We start from the raw sequence: 12,849 nt of genomic DNA on the forward strand, positions 1-12,849 counted from the left end.
TCCAACGTTTCGTCCAGCTAACTTGTCTGGACTTCTTCAGGGTTTTGATTATTACCCTGAGAAGTCCAGACAAGTTATACAGTTAATTAGTTATATTTCAATCGCTGAGAATACTTCAAATATAATTTTCACATATAATGACTTCTCTATACTCGGCGCTCAATTACTGTCAAACTATTCGTTCTAATCTTGACGAATATTCGTATAAATTATTAATAAATGGTTTAGTGTAGAAAAACAAATGTTAAACATTTCAAATCTTTCATTTTGTACTCTTTATGAGATATCAATCTTTTTAGGAGAATATTACATCACAGAATGAAATTGACTGAAGAAGCATCGAAAACTAACTAGCGTTATCTAACGCTACTTAATTGTTCATTGTATCTCAAATAAATTCAATCCATGATGAATACCTTTTATAAATTAAAATAATCTTCAACAAATCTTTTTTGTAATCAAAGAGGAGTTTTGTGGATATAATAGTAATTTTAATAATTGGATTCATGACTTAATTGAAGTTAAACCATCATGGAAAACCTGAAAGCATTGGACGGCCGCTTTGTTCTAGCATGGGACTCCTCAGCAGTGAGCATCCATGGTCTCGCCTCGCAAGACTCGAACCCAGGACCTATAAGTTCCGTGCTCGTGCGCCTAACCTCTAGACCACTGAACCGTTTGGCACCTAACAGTGTTAATGTTTAACTTCGATCAATCGACGAAGTTGCGCCAATCTCCACCATTGTCATCAGTGAGTTACTATCTCACAACAGACCCAGTTAAACTTCACTGATCACAGTTTCTCACTAGAACTCCAGGATTTTGTTTCTAGTGTGTGTTTTTCTTCCTTTTATAATGTGTCAACAAATAAATCTTCACTCCTCATAAACAGTACTATTACTACTAATAATAATAATAATAATAAACCTATATATTCACTTTAATAAATTAGACATCTTCAGTGCTTATTCGTTACAAACCACAGGTAAACACATTGAATATAATCCTATCACTATGTTTTATAAACAATTACACTTCTTCAATGAATTAAGTTGATTAGGATGTTCTTTTCTTATATTCAATATATAACATAATATATTCTTAATAATGGTGTTTGATGAAGGTGAAGTTTCTCCAAGTATAATATTGTTTTAATATAATGACTCTTTAATGATTTCTTAAAACATCATCTTATTGGATAGATTGAGCATTTTTGTATTATACAAAATATTAACCGCGTTAGATTTCAAATTTATTAGTATTGCTTTAGTTGTTTTATTACTATTATTATTATTTTATCCTCACAACTTATGATCATTCGTTCTGCTTCAATGATCAATGATCAATAGTACAGCGGTAATTTCCATCTCAACATTCACATCGGTGAGTCTATAATTCATGGACGACCTTTGGGCGACATTAAAGTGACCTTGAGTGACCTCTACCTAATAACTAGGACCAAATGAAGACTATAAACCAGTGTAAGGAATACGAATTATAATTTACAGTTGATAGTTAAGGTTAGGAATTATGATTTAGGTTTTTTTTTATTACGAACTGACATTAGCTATAATGCGAAAACTCTATTTAACCAATGGGAAAAGTGAATTTCGCGCCAAAATTCGAAACCTGTATTCTTATGTCTGATTGGTTTGTCCATAAATTATAGTCTCGCCGTACCATATGATAAAGAAGGGATGTTTAGTTTTCTGTGTTCAACTTCAGTGGTCTTAGTTAATCTGTTCTATATTTTTGAAAATGTATGAATTACATAATTATTCTTCGAAGATATTTTGACATTGAATATTATTTCACCAAATGAGATTTTCAAATCTGTTCTCGAACTTAGCACAGGCAAAGTGATTTTTTTGGGGGGAATAAACATTATCACATTTAAACGAGAATTGAACAATTCTTATTACCATCTAACTATATAACTAATGTAGTCCTTTGTGAATAAAGCACAGTAATGAATAATTCTGATCCATAGATTATCATATTCTAGCACAAACATTCTCAACCGAATCAATTAAAATAAACGATTCACGTTGACAATTTATAGATTGATTATACTACTATAATACATATTACATGGAGAATATTTAAATAAACTAGTCTCTATATTGTTCGCAAAATTTTCAATCACTGTAGACTGAGATCCATTCCAATGATAGCCAATTGAAGATAGTCGTCAAAAAACTTTGTTCGACCCAGGTTCCATGTTATTTAATATTCATTAACAAGATGTATATACAATCCACAGGAAACTTATCCTTGCTTTGGGATTTAAAATCGATTCATTCAGTTGCACAATGTTAGAGGTTATTATTGAGCTATTCAGGTGGCCGCTAGTCTGTTGTAAAACTAAGGTGTTTGAAATTGATGATTTACTGAATTGTAGCCAACATCAAAATTGATTAGTTTTTAGCACTGATCGAATTTCATGAATCAGAATTTCAGGTTGTGGTTTTAAAACTATAGTAACATACTATAACATACTATTTTAGACAATAGAGGTAGCAAAATATATGATCATTCTCAAATCCGTTCACGCATTTACGCATATAACAACCATCTGCTGAATTCACATGAAGAAGCGCACAGTTCGTCTTTTTTTCACCATGATTCAATTAACAGTAGGAAACTCATGAAAAATAGAATCCTTTGCAAAATTCATTTGCTAGATTTCATTTTGATTTGTTATTGAACAATGAATGATAGTTGGGTTGTCGACTATCTCCAACCACCATCTAATCTCAACATAGTGCACTCAGTGTCGAGTCACCTAGACTGGTGGCCACATTGCAACTTGGTCGATAGCATTCGATGTGAATTAAGAAGTACTTGATGCACATGACATTGATCACCAACCATTGATCAGTCAATTGTGATTACATCTCAGTCATACAGGAGGTCGGTCGCGGCCCGGATAACTCAGTGTTAACATCTCTGATTGTGAAGCTGAGTGACACGGAATCGAATCCGTCGGAGAGCACCAGTTCCTTCAAGATTACAGCTACACCTTGCTGACGAGTGCCAAGTAGCACGAAACCTGGGTCCAGGGTTTCCTGTCGACTACCTCCAACTACCAATTGATAGTGTGGTTGTGTACATTTACTAAGATAGTTTCAAATGTTGTTAACCATGTTCAGATTTCTTGAAATACTCATTGATAATCTTGTTCAATATCACGTCATTCCAAGCAATTTTCAAATTAATGGTTTTAGTCTACTCTTTAGTTCAGTTTCTTGCGATAGTTGTAGCTGGTGATATATATGTCATTGATCAGATGTGTTGTGAAGGGAAGTATTCAAAATCTGATACTGATACACGGTATGATACATACTAACCCACCTGCGCTCCACCAACTAACTACTTGAGCGAGAACATAAGAGTAAGCGAGATAGTGTATTGGGATACAAAATGAAATACATAAATACTGACTTGTACACATGGCACTCTAATCTTTGGTAAACCAACCTATTTCTTAGCCGATGAAATCCACTCGCCTTTAGGTCCCTTCTGATTGCTATCGATTGACCTTCTCATTAAGCTACTTTTGATTGGCTCTCCATATCACGATATTCTAGAACATTTAGGAAACTTAGATGGATTTCTTTGATTTCCCACTGCATATATTCACAATATTTCAAGTTCTTCACATGATTTACACCTGAATGGTTTTATTTTACTTAGTAGAAAATTTCAATTTGCGCTCACCCTAGCTTATGCCTAAATACTTGCTTTTTCCCCTCTATCACAAATAAATCAATATAATATAGTGAATATTCAATGAAACGTAGAATAATGGTATTTCTTTAAACCTAGTAACTATGCATTTGATTCTTTCTTTTACAAAGTACCATGTAGTTCAACTATGTATCGATCTTGACAGATTTTACTGAAAGCATATAGAGTTCATCCTCATCCCAGTGTATTAGTCTCTTCTTTCTTTCAAAACGACAGATAATCAGTAACATTATATCAAATACCATAATGATTGTCACACTTACCAGAACAATTCACCTGAAGTTGATTAAAATCAAACAGGTGTATTAACCAATAATCAGTTGATTTATGATTAACTTTCGAAATTTATACGATGAACAACTAGTTACTCATAAGTAGTACAGTTGTATTTTTCCAAACTTCAAATTCGTTTCTCTTGAATTTCGATGTAATTAACTATGAGATACCTCTTCAGCTTTATTTAAGCAAGTATAATTACATTTTGTGATTATTGAAATATGTGTTTAACAACTCAACATTTATTTACATAATGAATGTAAGTAAAAGGGTAACAAGCCGCGCCCACCAGTCGAGCCCGGTTAGCTCAGTCGAAAGAGCATCAGACTCTAACAACGTTCCACTGGCTGACGTTGCTCTATTGCCTTGTGGATTAGACCTTTAGGTCAAAGGCTTTGAATATGGCACCCTAAAAAAACACCTTCTTAGGCTTTGGCACCCAGACAGCATTCCATCTCCCACACAATTGGAGTGGTTTATGTGGCGTATATCTATTTGGTGCCTCCTTGTATCAATGTTTATGTGTTTAAATAAATAAATAATAAATGCAAGTAATTCAATTCATTCTTTAAATGTATATACTGCTCCATTGTTGACGTTAAGTATAGCAATTTATTAGTTTCTGTAAACATATGTGCATCCTGAGCACATCGTCGCTATATAGTCTATAGTCATCAGTTTCTATTCTATGATATGTGAGTAACAGTGTAATTCAAATTAGAAGACTTGGTAGAAGTGTAATGTAGTTGGTTCCAGTCTCAGTGTGAATATTAACTGGTTTGGCACAGCGCCAAGGTCATATAGGTCGGTGTTCTAATAGGTACTTTTGTCACGTGACAACTAACAGGACATAAGAACATACCAGTAATAGCCCCTATATATTAATCGATGACAACTGTTATATCTTATAGTTGACATCGATAACTAAATAAAAGAGGAGGGGGGAACATTTTAAACTAAGAAATGCTGGACACTTGTTTCATCCAAATCTCAGACTTCTCAACAGTGTTACTTGAAACTTAACCAAAGGTTGAACCTAAGACCCTGAAGTCTTCAACTGACCACTTCACCTTTAAACCACTAAGTTGACTTTCAACTGTATATTTTTTTCCTAATCCATAATGTAAACTAAAACGTTCTCATCAATTTAGTTCTACTTATCAATTACTAGTTTTTTTTTTGTTTTTCTTATTCAATTACCATAACTAAACAATTTAACTACACAATAGTAAACGTGCACAAATTAATCTATACATAAATGTTGACTTAAAATCATATTATCTGTTGTGGTTACTTTTTTTCTCACTAACTCTATTCAACTGTTTATTTCGATAAATTTTGTCAACTTATTACAAATTAATCTCGCGCGCGAGACTGAAAGGTCTTGGGTTCAAATCTCGTGAGGCGGGCATCATGGATGCTCACTGTTGAAGATTCCCACAATAGGACGAAACGGTCATTCATACTTCTTTGTTTTAGATTATTATCATTGAAAAGAGGGAATTTCACAACCGGCTGAATAGATTTATTATTGATAGTTGAATTCATGAGTCAATGTGAACTAGATTACCACTGAAAAACTGAAATTACTAGACAGCATTTTCGTCCTGATTTTTGACTCACCAGAAGTGCGTATCCACGACCCCGCACGTGGGACTCAGACTTGAGACCTTGAGTCTCGCGCAAGAACGCTAAAACTGCAGATCGTTGAAGCGGTATTCAGCAGTGTTAATGTCTAACTTAAACCAATCCACGATATTGCACCACCGGTGGTGAGTAACTGTTTCTACAATACACATGGTTGAACTCCACTGGTCACGGCTTCTCACTAGAACTCGAGGAAAGACCTCATGAAACCAGTCACTAGTGAGCACATGATAATTATTATCAGAAAGAGGGTTTTGTGGATATTGTAGCAATTTTTAATAGTTGGGTTGATGAGTTAATCAAAGCTAGACCATCATGAAAAACCTGGAATCATTGAATGACTGTTAAATGTGTACTGCTGAAGAGTCCTATACTAGGACAAAACGGTCGTCCAGTACCTCCAAGTTTTTTATATTAATCAACTCATAAATTTAACTAATAAAATTTACCACATTATTCACTGAATAACAGAAGAATTAATGAAATAGGAGCATAGTAAAAAAAATAGACAAAGATTTTCATGCTTAACTATCTCCGACATCAGATTAACACAAGGATCCAGAAATATAAACTACTGTTAAATAATGCCTAATTTTTGAAGCTATTCAAAGTGGTATAGATATCATTAACACAAGAACAGATATTATTGTCAATATGTTTTCAACTATGATCAACGTCCAACATGATAGGACTACTTGTTAAGAAATGTTTTCAACTTTACATTAAGGTCTTATGATCATTTAAACTTTAACCTCATTGAATATCTGAGCTACGTATTCCTGCCATCTAAATATTTCAATAAGTTATCTATTTTTCTGTATGTTTTAACACATCATTATACCTATTAGTCTCATAACCTGTATAAATGAATTTGTGAAACATTCACTACATTTCGTTGTACAACTTACAAAAGAGCCTAATCAGAGATAGCGTAGTTTCTGGCAATATGCATCGAAAACAATAGACATTATTCAAATATTGATTTTTGAACTGCTAATATCTAAGCTGGCGACCAATCAATATTTATCATCATGATCGATCAAGAAATTAGAAAAGGGAACTTGTTGAAATACCTTTTGCTGAGAATTCTATATTGGACCAAAAATATGGTATTGAATAAAGCCACTAATAGTAATAATAATAATAATAATTGTTGAACTAACATAATATTTGGTTAACTTACAATCTATTACCAGTAATGATCATTGTTGTGACTTTATGTCCGGCTTTTTCTCACGTGATCTATCCACCAATCAAAATACGACTTATACAATCTTAGCACTGTGCCAAAACCACTGACGTTCGACCGGTATGAGCAGCCTAGCGTCCTTATTGGTCCTATGTCCGCCTAGTCCGTCCACTTGAATCCAGAATACCAATACCAGTTTCCACTATGCGAATCGAATCGAATCATTTATTTCAGACATACTGGGTTTATATATCAACCAAACAGACCGCAATGCACCATAAGATAGGAAATAACATTTGTACACAATAAAACCAAAAGGTGACTGTGAACGTGGTAGGCAGTAGTCAATAAACTGAACATAGCTTAAGAACCTTAAATCGTACAATAATAAATTATAGGTCAAAATAAAGCTTATAATAAGGGGAATATAAATAAACATAATCTAATTATTGAATAGTTATACCATAAGAATGTATAGATAATATTAGTCAATTAATATGTCTCAGAAGTTACTCGTGATTTAATCTTCATTCGGATATAACAATCATAATAGTATTCTTTATTCTTCTGTTCATATTTCAGATTGGATCCACAAAACCTGATGCATTAGCTTTACCATATTTTGCTAAAATGACAGAAAATAAACGATTTTCAAAATTCCACTATAACAATACTACTACTAATAATAATAATAATAACAATATTGCTATGTCTGCTGAAGTAATGCGTTCCGATTCACCAAAATCATTAGCTTCATTGATAGATGCATTGAAAACTATACATCCATTACTTTATAACTTAAATGAGAATAATATCCCTTTATCATTAACCGATCATGATAACAATGAGAACTCGAAATTATTCATTCATTGTTTATCAGAATATTTATTCACATGTATGAAATTACGTTCATTAGATTTAAAAGGTGAATTTGTTACATTCTTATTTCCATTAAAACATTTCAATGAACAATTATGGAATAAATATGGTACAATTGATGATTGGAATGAGTTATCTGTTGTTTGTGAACCGAATACAAACTATGAATATGTTGTATTGGTAAATTGTTTCTTTATTTCTTGACTGTTTGTTTGTTTGTTTGTTTTTTTCTTACATTTGATAAACTTCAATGAAGATTAGTCTCTGATGGAATCCAGATGTTTATCAGTGACTTATTTTTAGAGTTATTTCAAAGACTTGTAGTGAGAACTAAAGGTCATTTGATAAACTTAAATAAAGGTTAGTCTAATGGAATCTAAATCAATTCGACTAGTTTCAGAAATCTGCAAGCAAGAAGTAAAGGTCATTAGTATCTAGCTATTTCAGATTTGAGGTATTTATCTACCAAATAATATATATGGAGATGTTTGCATAATAGTACAGACTGATAAAGTTGATTATGTAAGCCAATAGATGTTGGTTCAGTGGTTAACTGAACACCAGGAGATTCTTGATTAGTTTATAGACTGTCAATAACGAAAAGCTCCATGCGAAAACAAAACAGTTATTATCTATTGCTTTCTGATTTCAGTAGTTGTATAACAGAAGTTAGTTCATGATGACAGTTTTTTTTGGCTATTCGAATTATTACTGTAATACATAAGTGAGTTACATGCATTGAATGACATATAACTAAATATAAATAAGCATACACTTGGTATTGTTCAGCTTGTATCTTCCCATTGAGGTTTAAGACTGCAATTGATCAGTATGTGATTGGCATATGTGCATACTGTGTGTATGCCTCGATATTGCCTTAATTCACAAGCTTTTTGTAAGCAATTATGGATGGTGGCTAACAGTGGAATCCAGGACATCAACTCTGAGATGCAGGTGCATCCAGCTGACGAGTCCCAAATAAGACGAAACGCGCGTACCGAATAAGGATCGTTTTTTCTTCATCCCATTGTACTATGTTTCAATCAGTTACAAAAACACTGGAATATAACATCTGATCTTTTGTCTACGGAATATATATATATATATATATATATATATATATATATATATATATACTTTATCTTAACCACTTTCCATCACTCTTAATAATGACTGTAAACAAACAAAATTGAATGATACGCGCTATTATTTATCCAAAGGATGTAAAATTAGATATCAAGATCTACGGTTGACTAAATTATTCATAACTCAATGCTTTTTTACATGGAATATAGTCAACGTATTGAGAATCGATTAGCCGATAACATTGAAAATAATAAAATAAAAAAATACATTTATCAGTGTTTCCAGATTTTCAATGGTGATCTAACATTGATTCATTATTGATATGACTCTAAAAATACATTTATATCAAAAATTGCATGCATTAGACAAAAACTAAGCCTTCAACATATGAAATTCAGATGATATTTTCGTGAATAATCAACTGTCCAAATATCAGTAAAGCTGAAATATAAAGGCAAGCCAATCAGGTGTGATCAGATCATTTCAGGGTCACAAAGTATAAACCGAAACACAATATCGTCAATCGAACTTAGATGATCCACTTCAATGAATAAACTATGATTAGGTAATTTATGCTAGAGTTAGGAATATGATTTAGACTTTTGGATTTGGTTTGAGAACCGGAAATTAGATTGAGGCCTAGTATTAGGATGAAGGTTAACCGAAAAAACAATCCTAATATTAAATCTTAACAATAAATCTTAAACTATAATCTTAACTGTAAATCTAAATTGTCAATCCTACATCCTGATGCTAGCTTTAAGTTCTAATCCTAAATCCTTACTCTGAATGCTAAAACCAAACCGTTGCATCCTAAAGCCAAATCATAGCTTTAACCCTCGTTACAAAAATGCTCTAAGCAACATTTAACTACTTATAAAGAAAAAAGTAGTTAAACAACAAGACAATAATGATTACGTGTATATTTTTACTGATATAACTTTTTGAATTTTTTTGATGTAATACAGAATACAGCCAACGAATCTTCACAAAAAATCAGATTCCCTAAAAAAACAATCGATAAACTATTAACAAATTGGTTAGATAATCAAACTACAAAAACACCTTCACCAGGAAATCGACATTCATTGGAAAGCAAAAATAATACAGAGAAACATTCAGATGATAAATTACTTCATTCAATTAGTTTAGCTGTAACACTGAAAACGTTGTTAAATTTATTTGAAAAACATGAAAAAGTAGAAAGTGATGAACATCATCCTCATCAAGAACAACAACCACAACCATGTGTAGATCTATTTCTAACTTGTATTAAACTTAATGTACTACTAAGTTTAAGTGAATGTTTAGATAAAAATAAATCAATCCAATTTAACTTAAAACCAGAACATATTTTACTTATATTAACACCATCCAATTGTTTAACACTATTTAAACATTATGAAAAAATACAAAATAATAAACAAAATGAGAAACCAGCTAATATTGATAATGATAATCATAATGAGACTAATGATCTACAATCATTATTAACAATAATGAATATTCAATATGATTCAATGAATGAAAGTATCAATGATTTAATCAAACAATTATATGAAATTATACAACATAAATATCACTATTCAGATATGATTACATCATTATTGAAATCAGTTGCACCACCAGATTGGATAACAATGTGTGTAGCTAGAATATGTTTATATAATCAAACAAATTCATAGAAATTCAATTCAATTTGAATGTTGTTATTATTATACACTTTCTTATATTTATAATAAATAAATGAATATCCCCTAAATACACTTTCATTCATACCTATAACAACCCATTTCGTATATATATACATATATATATACACACACTCACACATAAATACGTACACACATAGAAACAAAATTGATCTTATTTTAAACAAAACGGAATGAAAATGAAGAAAAATTTGTTTTCTGTTATTTCGTTGATAAGTACCAAATATTTTCTTTTCTTTTCTTTTTTGTTTTTACACCCCCCTCAGGTTATCTATTATCCATACCGACTATTGATGAGTAGATTGTTGAATGTTTAAGTTGTGTTGCCGTTTGTTTTTTCCTTTATTGTTATTGTTGTTGTGAACAGAAATGAATGTTTCATTATTTGTTATAATGTTACTACTTATATACTCATAATTGAACATTTTTTTGATTTCTGTAACATTTTCGACAAAAAGAAAAGTTTGACTAATCAAATTTATTTTTTATGATTGATATAAGTTGATTGGAACAATTGTGGTAATAATAACAATATGATAGTTATTATTACTATGAATTGAATATTATTCATAATTATCATTCTTTCTATGACTTTTTATGCTGTCAAGCTTATGTGCTTATTGAAAAGTATTATACATATACTACTAATATGCTACTTATTAATATTAATAATTTGCTTATTTAAGAATCAATTTTGATGCAATAGTAGTAGTGATAGTATTAGTAGTAGTAATAGTAGTAGTAGTAGTAGTAGTCATGTTGCTTTTCAATTACTCTTGTCAATGATTTTCATTTTGAAGAAATAATGTATGTTTGCTTATAATAAAATGAAATATATACCATATATGATTATTTTGTAATGAAAAAGAAAATCAAATTTTGTTTAGATAAACAATTTACTATTCTGTATTATGGTGGTATATGTATGTGTTTATTGTTAAAGATGCTTTAGTATGAGATATATTTATATAACTATCTGGTTATTTCGAACATTTGATTTAATGTGATCAATGGGTAGTTAGAGAACCTGGAAGCACTGGACGGCCGTTTTGTTTTATTGTGGGACTCCTCAGCACTGTGCATGCATGATCCCGCTTACGGGATTCGAACCTATCAAACTTATTAGTCTCCACAACCCCTATCCTCAAAATTATCATGTGCTCACTGGCGACTAGCTTCGTGAGGGAATTCTCGGAGTTCTAGTGAGAAGCCGTGACCAGCGGAGGTTATCTATGTCGGGTAGAGACAGGTATCTACCTCAGTAAAATGGAAGATGGTCGCGCAATCTCGTGGATTGGTTGAGGTTAGAAATTAACACCGCTGGATGCTGGCTCAGTGGTCCAGTAGGTTAAACGTCTGTGCGCGAGACCGGAAACCCTGGGTTCGAGTCCCACGAGCGGGGCTGTGGATGCGCACTGCTGAGAAGTCCCTTGATAGGATGGAACGGCTGTTCAGTGCTTCCAGGCTTTCAATGGTGGTTAAACATCAATCGGTTTATGATCTCAATCAAATACTTTATTACTGTTCGCGAAATTACTGTATCCAAAGGTTAGAGACTTTGGTGACCTGACTTATTAATAATCGCAATGGTGAATATGCATTCCCTCAATGTCTTCTATTAGACTTCCAGTTTTAAAATGATCTTATACATATTGTTCCGCGTTCATCTTTTCTATACCTAAGCCTCCCTACAACCACTGATAGTATTGCTACTTAAACTACTATGAAGTTGCTTTTGATAATTAGATCTCATCTTGCTGATGTGATTTGGTAACTTGAATAAAAGTGAGTGTCTGCTTAATCATAGGTTGAGCATGACTGAATGACTTAAAGAAACTAAATATTGTTACTTAAGCAAATATGGATAGTAGCTAGCAGTGGTATCCAGGATGTGCATTTAGTCCTATTTGGAACTCATCAGTTGGATGTACCTGCATTGCAGAGTTGATGTTCACTCCGGAAGATACAAGTAAAACAACACCAAGTGTATTGTAACTTAAGCTACATTTCATTTATTCTTGGTTCAAAAACTTTTATTTAGTATCTTTTCATTACTTGATCAACTGGTTTAAAAAAGAATCACTCCATTAAAGTAAACAATAATTTAACCATCTCAAGAAAAAAGTGGTTTTCACTTGACTTCTCAATCATTAATGAAAAATAATTTTCAGCTGTGAAATATATAGAAACGAAACACATCAAACAATCTGATTGTTACTGGGTATTTTCCTCTGTTCATTACACAATATCGATTTTGTTCTCTGAACTGGATGGTTTGGTCGTGGAGCTCTCATCATTTTTCTGAACGAC

At 32.1% G+C, this 12,849-nt stretch overlaps 1 protein-coding gene across 2 annotated transcripts in view; it reads left to right on the plus strand.

Annotated features, from left to right (window-relative positions):
• WC2_17 (blue light receptor) overlaps positions 1-12,616 on the plus strand; it is a 78,805-nt gene extending 66,189 nt beyond the window's left edge. Inside the window, exons 9-10 of one of the 2 annotated variants that reach the window (XM_051217443.1) lie at positions 7,445-7,921; positions 9,796-12,616. In XM_051217443.1, coding sequence (XP_051064843.1) covers positions 7,445-7,921; positions 9,796-10,512 — 1,194 coding nt within the window. In that variant the 3' untranslated portion in view covers positions 10,513-12,616. Of the gene's footprint in view, positions 1-132; positions 7,922-9,795 lie in introns of both variants that reach the window. The other variant, XM_051217442.1, reaches the window with a different exon arrangement.
• Positions 12,617-12,849: the final 233 nt, after the last annotated feature.

Source organism: Schistosoma haematobium, chromosome 5 (genome assembly GCF_000699445.3).
Source record: "Schistosoma haematobium chromosome 5, whole genome shotgun sequence".
Lineage (NCBI taxonomy): Eukaryota > Metazoa > Platyhelminthes > Trematoda > Strigeidida > Schistosomatidae > Schistosoma > Schistosoma haematobium.